At 49.5% G+C, this 12,128-nt stretch overlaps 1 protein-coding gene across 1 annotated transcript in view; it reads right to left on the bottom strand.

Annotated features, from left to right (window-relative positions):
- Positions 1-12,128, bottom strand: part of LOC144950904 (cytoplasmic FMR1-interacting protein 2-like) — a 75,981-nt gene that overhangs the window by 26,748 nt on the left and 37,105 nt on the right. The window contains exons 20-24 of the mRNA XM_078881070.1: positions 11,615-11,723; positions 10,627-10,746; positions 10,058-10,257; positions 8,680-8,767; positions 7,096-7,239 (exon numbers count right to left, since the gene is read on the bottom strand). Coding sequence (XP_078737196.1) covers positions 7,096-7,239; positions 8,680-8,767; positions 10,058-10,257; positions 10,627-10,746; positions 11,615-11,723 — 661 coding nt within the window. The remainder of the gene's footprint in view (positions 1-7,095; positions 7,240-8,679; positions 8,768-10,057; positions 10,258-10,626; positions 10,747-11,614; positions 11,724-12,128) is intronic.

The raw sequence follows: 12,128 nt of genomic DNA, 5'->3' as shown, positions 1-12,128 counted from the left end.
CGCATTAAGCACCTGTAAAACCGGTAATTGATCCGGCCGGACGATGGTCTGTGCCCCAACTAACGCCAATCCCGTTGTTATCGTGGCGGATGGTGACAACAAGACCCCTAATGCTCCTAGCCGATTGGGCAGGGGCTTCCGATACCGCAAGGGTATAAGCATCTGTGAACCAGGTGGGATGTCCACAGATGCGACGGACAGCGCCTGCACCTGTACGGCCGAAGCAGGTCGCCCCCAGGGCGACGGCAGAAACGAGATTCGACGGCCCCCCGGCAATTCAATACAATTCTCATTGATTTTAATCAAAATGGGCATCTTAGCCAAAAAATCCGTGCCTAGTAAGCAAGGAACCGCCAAAGATCTCGATATTAACACAACGCCCGAAGCCGACACATCCCCTATAGATATCTTAGCATCCACCTGGCCCACAATCCCCATACTACCCCCGTTTGCAGCGACGCAAGACCCATAAACCGGACGCACAGCCCCCGGCGGAATGCCCAACAGATGGAAAATGACATCCGATATAATAGTCGCAGACGCTCCCGAGTCGACCAAAATGCGCACGTCCACACCTTGTATGGACCCCGGTACAGTGGACGAACCCGTAGCGGCCGCGACAACTCTCCGTGCCAATTTGCGCCACTGCGTAACTGAATGACAAGGCCCCGTCGATGGCCTTTCTTTAACAACAACAATAGGATCGCGCAACACAGGTGGTGGGTGAGGTGTAAAGCCTTGCCGAGTGTCTGGTGCGTGCCGACATGCCTGTTTCGGAGGTTCCTTGGTCGGCTTGTCCGGTGTTGTGGGCTCCTGCTGCGGCGGACCCGGGAAGCGGGCCCAGCAATCTTTGGCGTAATGGCCCCTACGGCCGCAGCGGAAGCAATCGGCCTCGTTGCGCCGAAGCGCAGGTCCTGCATCCCGGCGGCCCCGTCCCGATGGCGTAGCGCGCGGCCCCGGCCTTCCGCGTCCCGGCCATGGAGAGGAGGCAGCCGTCAGCTCCTGTGGACCCCGCTCATCCGGCACATAGATCGCCCTTGTGGGGTCCCACCCCATCGCGCCTCCTTCCTTGACGGGCCCACCCGTCCATGCCGCCACTTGCTTCCAGCGACGGAGATTAAACTGCGCGTCCAGACACTTTGCTGCCGCCCGGGACGTGAGCTTCTCATGCCCACACACAGGCATGGGGATCCCCAGATCCCGAGACAGCTCCAGCATTTTTCCCAATATGAGGGGCTCGAGCAGATCCTGTGGCGTGTCAGGATATGCTGCCATGGCCAGCTCCAACACCGCACCCCTGAACGCCACGGGCGATTCTTCGGGTGCTCGTTGTCGTTGAGCGAATCGCCGATGCGCGTCGTCAGGTGGCTCATAGGCGTCGGCCATTTCCTCAAAAACTCCACATAAAGTCTTCTTCTTATCGGCCGTTATGGAACGGAAAAATCGCACAGATTCGTCGTCCAGTAGAGTCGGCAACACTTCCAAGGCCTCCGCATCGGTCCATCTTGCTGAACGAACCGCCGCCAAAAATCGGCAGGCGAAAGCGCTCCAATCGCCCCCGATAGAGAATTCCTTAACTGTAGTAAGGTGGCGACTCCGACTCCTCTTCACGCCGTCTTCCAATGATGGTTGTTGTGGAGGTAAATTCAAAATGGCGTCGGCCCGCGGCGTGGCCAAGATGGCGGTTTGGCGCCGCGGAGCGCGCAAGATGGCGTCTTCTTGCCGCGTGGCCAATGGCGGCGGCAGGGCAGGCAACGTGGCGGCCCGTGGAGCACCTTCTCGTTCCATCGTCGTCCTTGGCGTAACGAGGTGACACAGATGCGCCAGGACGTCCTTGAGTGTCTCCAGTTGTTCTGCCACCTGTTGCCATCTTTGCTCAGCGTCCGATGTTGTTGACGGACCCGCCATCGCGCCGACATCTTCCACGCCCGTCCCCGTGCTCGCCTCAGCAGGGCTCTCCTCCACCACCCCAGCAAAATCCGTGGTCGGAGGGAATTCGTCGTCGTCGGACGAAGAAGCCGATGCTGGCGCCGGGGGAATTTTCTTCCTTACTTGCTTAGACATGCCGTTTCACTTCTGACCCCAGTGTAATAAATGACTTGACCACGATATCTGGCTCAGTGTCCTTTATTCGGTCCGTACTGCGTCCCCACACGGCTGTCTCTCTTATTCTCTCTGTGCTGGTTCCGATGTCACTCCAGTCCACATCAGCAGCCCCGCTGCTGTTCTTGTCGCTCTTGCAGCCCCACAGCAGCTCCGCTGCTGTACTCTCACACAGCTCCCTTGGCTGTTCCTGCTGCAGCTCTGACGGCCTCGTGCTGTCTCGCCTTCTCGTCGCTCCTGCGACTCCTGGCAGCCACCCCGCCGCTCCTCACACACAGCCTTACTGCCTATCTCTATCTGCAGCTCACACCTCCCAGTAGCTCCCTACTGTTCCCAGGGTTGGCTCCCGCTTCTGACGGTGCCCCCTCGGCTCGTACGCCCGCGTGGCCCCACACCTTTCCATTCACACCCCGACTGCCTTCTCCTTCCGGTTTACCCGCTTAAGGACCCCCTACCTTTCACCCACGTCACCTGGCTCCGCCTCCTCGTGACGTCACATCCGGAAGGTCGCTTTCGCCCGCATTACAAAAGGAAAGGAATGTTAGTGATATGTAGCTGCATTTACCAAACAACCACGTAGAAAACCAAAGTAAAAACTACATAAAAAACTAAAATATAAACTGAAACTTACTATACTCTACAATAAGCTGAGTTACTAACAACAAATAATAAATTACAATTCTACGTCGTAAGAAGTATATAATATACTTCCATCTAAACTTTATTCTCTTAGCATATACAGTACTATATACTGCCATAGATAAACCCAACATTAAATTATATACTGTATTGCTGTAAACCACCCTATACTTTATACATTTTAATATAACACTATGTATTATTCAACTCACCCTAATGTGTATCGAAATGGTTTATTACGTCCTTCCAATGATTGCTAAGCCTGAATCCATCTTCTCGGTTAAAATTGTCTCTGTGTTTGTATATGTGAATCGCCTCATGAACGAATCTCTCATGATAGCCAGATGGCTTGCAGAGAACCTCCGTCTTGGAGAAGTCAATGTCATGTGAGCCCACTGAGTTGTAACAGTGGTCTGCCACGGCTGAGGTGTTTGTCCTACCGTGTTTTAGATCAGCTTTATGTTCACGAATGCGGTCTGAGACGTGTCGTTTGGTTTCCCCAATGTAACTGCTACCACAGAGGCAACTTAGTTTGTAGACGCCAGGGTACTGTATGTCTAGAATCACATCTTTTACAGATGGTACCAGATCACGGATTTTATGTACTGTGTTGAATCGGACCTGGATCTTGTGTTTAATCAGGATTTTGGAGATCTTTTTTGTGACCCCAGCAATGTAGGGTAAGGTGATGGTCTTGAAAGGCTCCTCAACAGGATCTTTCTTGATGGTTGGAGTGATGGCTTTGCGGATTGTGTAGTCGGAGTAACCATTAGCCTTAAGAGCTTGGCGTACGTGTTTGAGTTCCCTGGAAATGTGTTCATGGTCGGAGATGCATTGGGCTCTATGATATAGAGTCTTGATGAGGGAATTCTTCTGGGATGGATGGTGGTGGGAATCCGGTTTTAGATAAGCATCCGTGTGGGTGGCTTTCCTGTAGACAGAGTGGCTCATTGAACCATCAGGTCTCCTTTTGATTAGGACATCCAAAAAGGGTAGCTTGCCATCATTTTCGACTTCCATGGTGAATCTGATGGCTGGGTGTATGGAATTGATGTGGTCGAGAAATTGGTCTAGAGCAGGCCGGCCATGTGGCCAGATGACAAAAGGGTCGTCTACGTACCTCTTCCATAAGGTCGGGCGTAGAGTGGCACTCTGGATGGCGTCCGTCTCAAATTTCTCCATGAAGATGTTGGCTACAACCGGAGATAGGGGGGAGCCCATTGGGGTGCCCTCAATTTGCTTGTAGAAGGTTCCATTCCAGGTGAAGTATGTATTGGTTAAGCAGTGTCTCACCAGGGGGGGTACCCCAGCATTTAGTCCTTGATGAACCAAGTCTTCAATGATTGTGATGGTGTCAGGCACAGGCACCTTTGTGAACAAGGAAACCACATCAAAACTGACAAGCAGGTCGTCTGGGGACAGGGCAATCCCCTTGATTGTCGATACCAGGTCAGTAGAGTTTAGTACTGCAGAGGTGGTTTTTCCAGTGAAAGGCCGTAGGATTTCGGACAAAAAACGAGCCAGTTTGTAAGTGGGGGAGTTGATAGTAGAGACAATGGGACGAAGAGGTGTATCTTCTTTATGTATCTTTGGCAAGCCGTACAATCTTGGTGGCCTGGCTGCAGAAGGTTTCAACGAGAACTGTTTGGTCTGATCAATTAATGCGGTTGAAGCAGAAATGATGTTGTTGGTTTTGGAGACGAGGCTGTTGGTGGGGTGGCAAGCTACCCTTTTTGGATGTCCTAATCAAAAGGAGACCTGATGGTTCAATGAGCCACTCTGTCTACAGGAAAGCCACCCACACGGATGCTTATCTAAAACCGGATTCCCACCACCATCCATCCCAGAAGAATTCCCTCATCAAGACTCTATATCATAGAGCCCAATGCATCTCCGACCATGAACACATTTCCAGGGAACTCAAACACGTACGCCAAGCTCTTAAGGCTAATGGTTACTCCGACTACACAATCCGCAAAGCCATCACTCCAACCATCAAGAAAGATCCTGTTGAGGAGCCTTTCAAGACCATCACCTTACCCTACATTGCTGGGGTCACAAAAAAGATCTCCAAAATCCTGATTAAACACAAGATCCAGGTCCGATTCAACACAGTACATAAAATCCGTGATCTGGTACCATCTGTAAAAGATGTGATTCCAGACATACAGTACCCTGGCGTCTACAAACTAAGTTGCCTCTGTGGTAGCAGTTACATTGGGGAAACCAAACGACACGTCTCAGACCGCATTCGTGAACATAAAGCTGATCTAAAACACGGTAGGACAAACACCTCAGCCATGGCAGACCACTGTTACAACTCAGTGGGCTCACATGACATTGACTTCTCCAAGACGGAGGTTCTCTGCAAGCCATCTGGCTATCATGAGAGATTCGTTCATGAGGCGATTCACATATACAAACACAGAGACAATTTTAACCGAGAAGATGGATTCAGGCTTAGCAATCATTGGAAGGACGTAATAAACCATTTCGATACACATTAGGGTGAGTTGAATAATACATAGTGTTATATTAAAATGTATAAAGTATAGGGTGGTTTACAGCAATACAGTATATAATTTAATGTTGGGTTTATCTATGGCAGTATATAGTACTGTATATGCTAAGAGAATAAAGTTTAGATGGAAGTATATTATATACTTCTTACGACGTAGAATTGTAATTTATTATTTGTTGTTAGTAACTCAGCTTATTGTAGAGTATAGTAAGTTTCAGTTTATATTTTAGTTTTTTATGTAGTTTTTACTTTGGTTTTCTACGTGGTTGTTTGGTAAATGCAGCTACATATCACTAACATTCCTTTCCTTTATTAACGCTGTTCCTTGCGCCCCCCCGTGGTGCTGTTGATCCTGCATAATGCATGGGCATAATGGGACTTTGAAACCCCTCCGCCCACCTCCTACGCATTGTCCATTGGTATGCTAAATTCCTCTTCATATGCACATTCTTTTGTTAAGGCGCTCCTCCTCGCAACACCTATATAAGCTCCTAGCTTGATAATGTTCTCATTCTTCGCCTGAGGACGGCTGCTTGCGTTGTGGCCGAAACGTCGTGAGAATTGTTTTATTATGTTTTATTTTTATTATTTTATTACTTCCCTTCTACGTGACTTTACCGAAAGAACCAAGAAGATGAATCCCTGCAGTCACGAAAGCTTTAAATCGAAATTTAACGATTATGATTGTTACCGGAAGCTCAGTGGGCCTTTACCTGGTAGAATAAATAATAGTTTGTTGTATCAAATTATGTCACTTCCATGATCAGATCACTCCGTGCTCTTCCAGTCAAAAGTACAATCACGTTATGACATTTTTTTTTTAATTATTAAAACTATATTCAAAACATCATTTCCATTTTTTAAATTGACCATGGTATCGTTTGAACTTTGCATTATATATACAAAAAAGACTAAGCGATTGATATTTAAAATTATTAAAGCTATTGAATTTAGTGCATAACCAATGACAGTTAAATGTAATACATTTAAGGCCAAATATGTAAAAGTTGATAAGCTACTGTTGGATTTTATTGTGTGCAGTCAAACACCTAAACACCACACACGATGATGGTACACTGATGAAGGCACGTACACGCTGGGTTGTTATCATGTGGTTTTGTCAAATTGATTGTCAATGCATTTTCAGCCCGTCAGAATTGCAAGATATCCGGGCCAGGGTTCCCCACTTTAATTGTCATTATTACTTTGCTTGTTTACCCAGGAAAGCCAGACTGAGTCTCAATACTTTATCATAACCATCTGGCCCAGTTTTTGCAGTAAGGGGGCCATGCTGCTGCTGCTGTGTGTGATCCTAAATGAGTGCGCTATAAAACCTGGCGACCCGCGTTCGATCCCCGTTCACGGCCAACACCAGTGACGATTATCTGAACTGGTCCTGGGCCACCTCCCTTAGGTTGACTCAGCCTCAAATGTAAACCTCGCCACCGGGGAGACAAAGGCGGTCGGCGTAGTGCTGGCCACCCACCCCCTAGTGTACCGTGCCGGCCTTCATAGATGCTCACTAACAGCACTTGCCCCAATAGTCTGTTAAGGCTATACAGTGGATCTTTGTCTTTTTTATCCCAATTGAAAAATTTGCTACAAATTTGTCAGCATTGAGATGTTTGGTCAATACCATTTAAATTAAAGTGTCTAAATGAACATACCAAACCCCACATAAAAGGCACCTGAGTCAGGAATCAAAGCCACGGACTTCTTGCCGTTTCACCCACAGCTGTTAGCACTGCCACCTGTAACTACGAGGGCGGACAGCTGGGGTTTCACTGCACTGTGGATCGCGTGCATTGCACTAGGAAAGGAACCACTCTTACCAGACTCTTGACCACTTTGAGAAGTTCTTCCATCACCACGGCAATGCCCTGGTACCCCAGCAGTCGGCAGATGGATCGCAGATGAGGGGTGCCCAGGAAGTACCGATAGGAGCCGTACAGGGACGTGTAGGCCGTGTTGAGTGCCTGTGCGACGCGGCGCCATCGCACGCATAACGCGAGAGGAACAACGCAAATTGAGCACCGCGTTTACTACGACGGTGCACAACGCAAACACTTCGGTCACTCGGCTGCTGGACAATGGCTTCGCTGTGACGACTGTGCGGGTTGCGAGTGCCATTTGACCGTACTTCGCCACGATGGTCAGCATGGCATTGGTTAAAGCAGGGAGCTTTGACGTGCAAGCGAAGAAGTGCAGTTCAGTAATGGATGTTTTCACAAACCACTCTCTACCGGCTGCCAGGTAGCACTTGGCCCCGCGTCCGCCTATGTTTGTGCTCGATGGGGATCGCCCATCCAAGCACTATCCAAGCTCAACCCTTCTTAGCTTGCGAGGTGTTGACGAGGTTGGGCGCGAAGGTTATGCGAGAGAAAACAAAGAGCTAAATGAGACGCGTATTCCGGTGCAACAAGCAGACGCCACTCAGCTACCATGGATGCCCATGTAATGGCTTCCAAGATTCAAAGTACAATTGTGGACTGTTGATTGTTTCCAAAGCCATACGGAAGAAGAAGACTGCTCGTCTACTCGAGTGATTTCAAATTAAAGATAGAGCAGAACCTCAGGAAGCCAAACCGATGAGGTGGAGGAGCCTTTCCGCTTTTGGCGGATGTGCGGCGCACTGCAAACAACTGCCAAAATCACAACATTCACATCAACTTGAACGTACAGCACGATTCAACGACACGAATTCCAGCCACTCAATACACCAACGAATGGCAACCTCCCCCCCACCATACATCACCACGGGAATCAACGGGGCCTGGCCAGGGCAGGGAACACAGATGGGGGTGCATAGTGCAGCTAAACGCCTGAGACGAGATGTGCCACATAAAAATAATAATTCATAAAAGGTGTCATTCACGCACATTGCATCTCAAAATTTCTCTACATCACAAGAGAGATTTCGAAAGCTAAGGAGGATTTTGATCTGAGACGATGACCGATGATTGCTTCTACCTACATTATAAACACCCACACTCTGCACCGCTTCTTGAGGTTATTTAAACTATCCCTCTCAGCTGGTACGTCGTGGCAAAGTCCCAGATGTGTCGCGGTATTTTCTGAATTACAGAAAAGGAAAGAACCTCACTGTTTGCACGCTAGGGCAGAAACGACACCCCGTGCCGTTCAGTGGCCGATCCACCACCCAACTCCGCCAGTCGCCCTGGCACAGGACGGCAGCAGACTGCCGAAAGCCCCCACCCCACGCTGCGAATATCGAGCAAGGTCGAAAGTGAGCCGTGCAATGACAAAGGTTTCGAAGCCCTGATTTAGTGCCCCGATTTAATCTACATTGTACCATACTTATGTGAGCCAATACGGTAACTTTGACTATTTACGTATGTTCTCTGGTCCACGTGCTCCTTTCCCCGTCTCTAAAGTGTAATTCTCAGATGTCTTACCTTGGTGCCAAACAAGTACTGTGGCTGCGCGTTTGGCGGCTTGTCCCTCTCCAGCTTCTGGGCAAAGGTGTACTGAGTCCTGACAAATCTGGACCAAAAAGTAACAAGAAGGATATACAACTTTACACTTCATGTAGTGAAACAGACCCCTCAAGGTATGTTCGTTATCTTACTCCACACACAGCAGAACGACTCATAAATGACGGGCATGAAGAGTCACAGACAATCGTAGACTTGTCACCACATTACAGTATTGCTCCTTGATGCACCTGAACTTGTCTTTACTCCGACAGAGGACAAAATAGAATAACCTCTCGTTGCTCTTCTAATGCGCAGGTGTGCAATGGTGGTGCCGTCATCGTTCGTGTGATATGTCTGCCACCTAGTGGCAAAATCTGAGAATAAACTTCTTACACAAGCAGCCCCTTTATTAAGCTCATCTTACCAGAAAAGCACTGACATAGGTAAAACAATTGTGACGTCAGTGTATTTGTGTAAACATACGATTATTATTGTTACCGGAAGCCCTACACAAATCAACTGCTGTTAGTTGGAATCTGGGTGCGTCCATGAATACATTATTATTTTCAACTGAACTCGATCAACTAACAGCTAGAGACAGATAAAGTTTCTCAACCAAACAAACAAGCCAGGTAAATACAAAGATGAGATACAAATGGGGAATATAGGGCAGGTTGGATTGACGTGGCCTGGTGGCTCAGAAGTCAGTGTTGAGTTGACACCGTAGAGACCTGGGTTTGAATCCAGACAGCAGCCCCACTGCCATTGAACCGGGTTCTCAAATGTAGCAAATTAATTGTCTAAGACCGGCTACCAATGGCTGCACAAATGAACTGATTTAAACTTGGTTCTAATCTAATTTTGGATCAATTCCAGCTCTGAGAATAAGAATGTCGGTTTGACTGTGTAACGCCTGTTCTACTGAAACCACTGCATGTTTTAGATACAGGGTGCTTCAAAGAATTGTTAACACTTCTTAGAATTTACAACAATACAATAAGTAATGTGCCTTCAGGCTCTGGAGACCACCTGGAGAAGATTCCAGGCATGTATTGACAATGATGGCAAACAAGTGGAGACTGACTTTTTTAAGCTATTAACATACATATGTTATCATGTTACAGTGTATTATCCATTATTTTTCCATGAAAAACGATAGTTCCATATAAGTGTAAAAAAAAAATTTGAAGCACCCTGTATTCAGGAGTAACGGTGGATTCCTGACTTCGGGAGCTAAATGGCTCGAGCGGAGCGGCCGCTGGGTGGAGCGGCCGCTGGGCGGAGCGGCCGCTGGGCGGAGCGGCCGCTGGGTGAAACGGTGTTTGCACAACGGAGTTCGGCGGTGCGGCGAGCTCACCGGTGTGTGGAGCCGTTGTAGCAGTAGTTGGGCAGGAAGTCGTAGTTGAGCTCCCAGAAGACGTGCAGGGTGATGCGGCCGTACGGAGCCGACACGTTGTGGTTGGCCTCACGCAGCATGGCGTCGAAGCCGTCCAGCGTCAGGTGCTTGCTAAGCAGCTTGTGCGTCAGCTGGTTCACTTCCAGCAACCCCTCCAGCTCCTACAAGCCAATGACAATGACGACGGTTCCGTGAAACGCAGCATTGACAGCGACGTCCTGGCACTGGGAGCAATGTCCATCACACGACAGCCATTGTATAATAAATCGGAACTCGAATTTTATCAAATTAAGCGTGGAACCAAATTGAAGGTCGTTTAGCAGTCATTGGTGACTGGGCTAAGAACGTTCACTCGCTACACTTGGGAACCCGATTTAGTCACATAAGGCCAAAATCTTCATATGAACCGAGCATCTCAGCAAATCCAGCACTCTGGACTTTGAGTCTGTTGGCTACTCTTAAATATGACAGGCATCGATATTATCAGCATTACAAATATTGTGAACGGGAGGCGGGGAGGTCGTATTCACCACAACTGAGGTGAGGTCCTCGCTGTCAAAGCGGTTGATGGCAAGCTCTAGGGAGCGGTAGACTCCAGCCGAGATGCGCTGCGTGATGAGCCGGTTCAGGTCGATGGAACGGCCGAGCAGCTGCAATCAGGAACACAAAAACACCGCCACGTAAGGACGGACGGACAAGCAGAGTAACGGCGAGTAAGCATCTGGCACTCGCACCGGGCCTACAGCACACAGCCATAATGAGGCCGCAATGAAAAAGTGCGCAATAGTTCGAGTTGCGTAGATGTAACGACGACGAAGGGAACGTGCCATAAGTATGTCCGTCTTGGAAACGGAGAAATGAAATCCCCTCATATGCAAGTACTAGGATGTACGACATCCTTATCAATCCACCGCTTGAAGGCTAGCGTCCAACGCCAGTTGAAGTGGTTCGGGCACCTTGTAAGGATGCCCCCGATAGACTCCCCCTGGAACTCTACCGGGCACGTCCCACTGGGCAAAGACCCCGGGGGGCCGTCCAGGACACACTGGCGGGACTATGTCGCTCGGCTGGCCTCGGAAGGCCTGGGAATTCCCCAGGAAGAGCTAGAATGTTACCAGGGAAAGGGAGGTCTGGACCGCCCTACTCAACATGCTGGCACTGCGACCCTCACCAGGACAAGCGGATTGAGAAACGAACGAATGCTTGAAGGCCTTCTCACGCCATGTCAGTCAAGGGGGTTGTTTTTAACATACTTCACCATGCTGGTCAGTGCAGCTTGGTGAAGGGGGCTCCTCCAGCCAGTTCAGATATCACTACACCACTGAAGTTGGCCATGACCATGCATTCTATTTCGTTTACAGGGTCCGCAGCACGCTAACCACAGCGCCGCCACTCGGTGGAAAGTTGATCACAGGCAACTGTCTGGATCCGTTCCATGTGAATCTATTTACAATCGGCCGAGCGTCACACGACAGACGCTCCCGCACACGCCCATGGTAACGGGCGTGGAAACCTCACCTGCACATGCCTTTGCTTGAGCAGAGTCTCGTACCGGTTGGAGGGGGGGTGAGGGATCGACACCCCCAGGTTTTTGAGCTCCGTCTGCAGCCTTTTGTCCAGCAGCAGACTGCACACGGGATAGTGGGCGTAAAGTCATTGCAACGACGGGTGGCGCAGTGGTGACCTCTGCGCCTCACGGCAGAAAGCATCTGGGTTCGATTCCCGACTCGAGTGCATTACTGTGCAGTGCGAGTGTGCGGGTGCGAGTGAGTGTACAGTGTGTGCGGGGAGCGGTAGTTAGCGGTTAGTGCTACACTGCGCTACGAACCCAGCGACTCGAGTTCGATTCCCGCTCCCAGCCACCAATACCAGTGACGATTATCTGAACCAGTCATGGGAATCCCCTAGGTCGACTCAGCCTAAAATTAGTAACTGGTGTGGTGTTTATACATCGTCACTAGGGAGACAAAGGCGGCCGGGCATGGTGCTGGCCACCCACCCCCTCATGTGCCGTGCCGGCCTTCATAGGTGC

This window comes from Lampetra fluviatilis, chromosome 60 (genome assembly GCF_964198595.1).
Source record: "Lampetra fluviatilis chromosome 60, kcLamFluv1.1, whole genome shotgun sequence".
In the NCBI taxonomy this organism is placed as follows: Eukaryota; Metazoa; Chordata; class Hyperoartia; order Petromyzontiformes; family Petromyzontidae; genus Lampetra; species Lampetra fluviatilis.
This window is presented reverse-complemented; position numbering and strand designations above follow the sequence as displayed.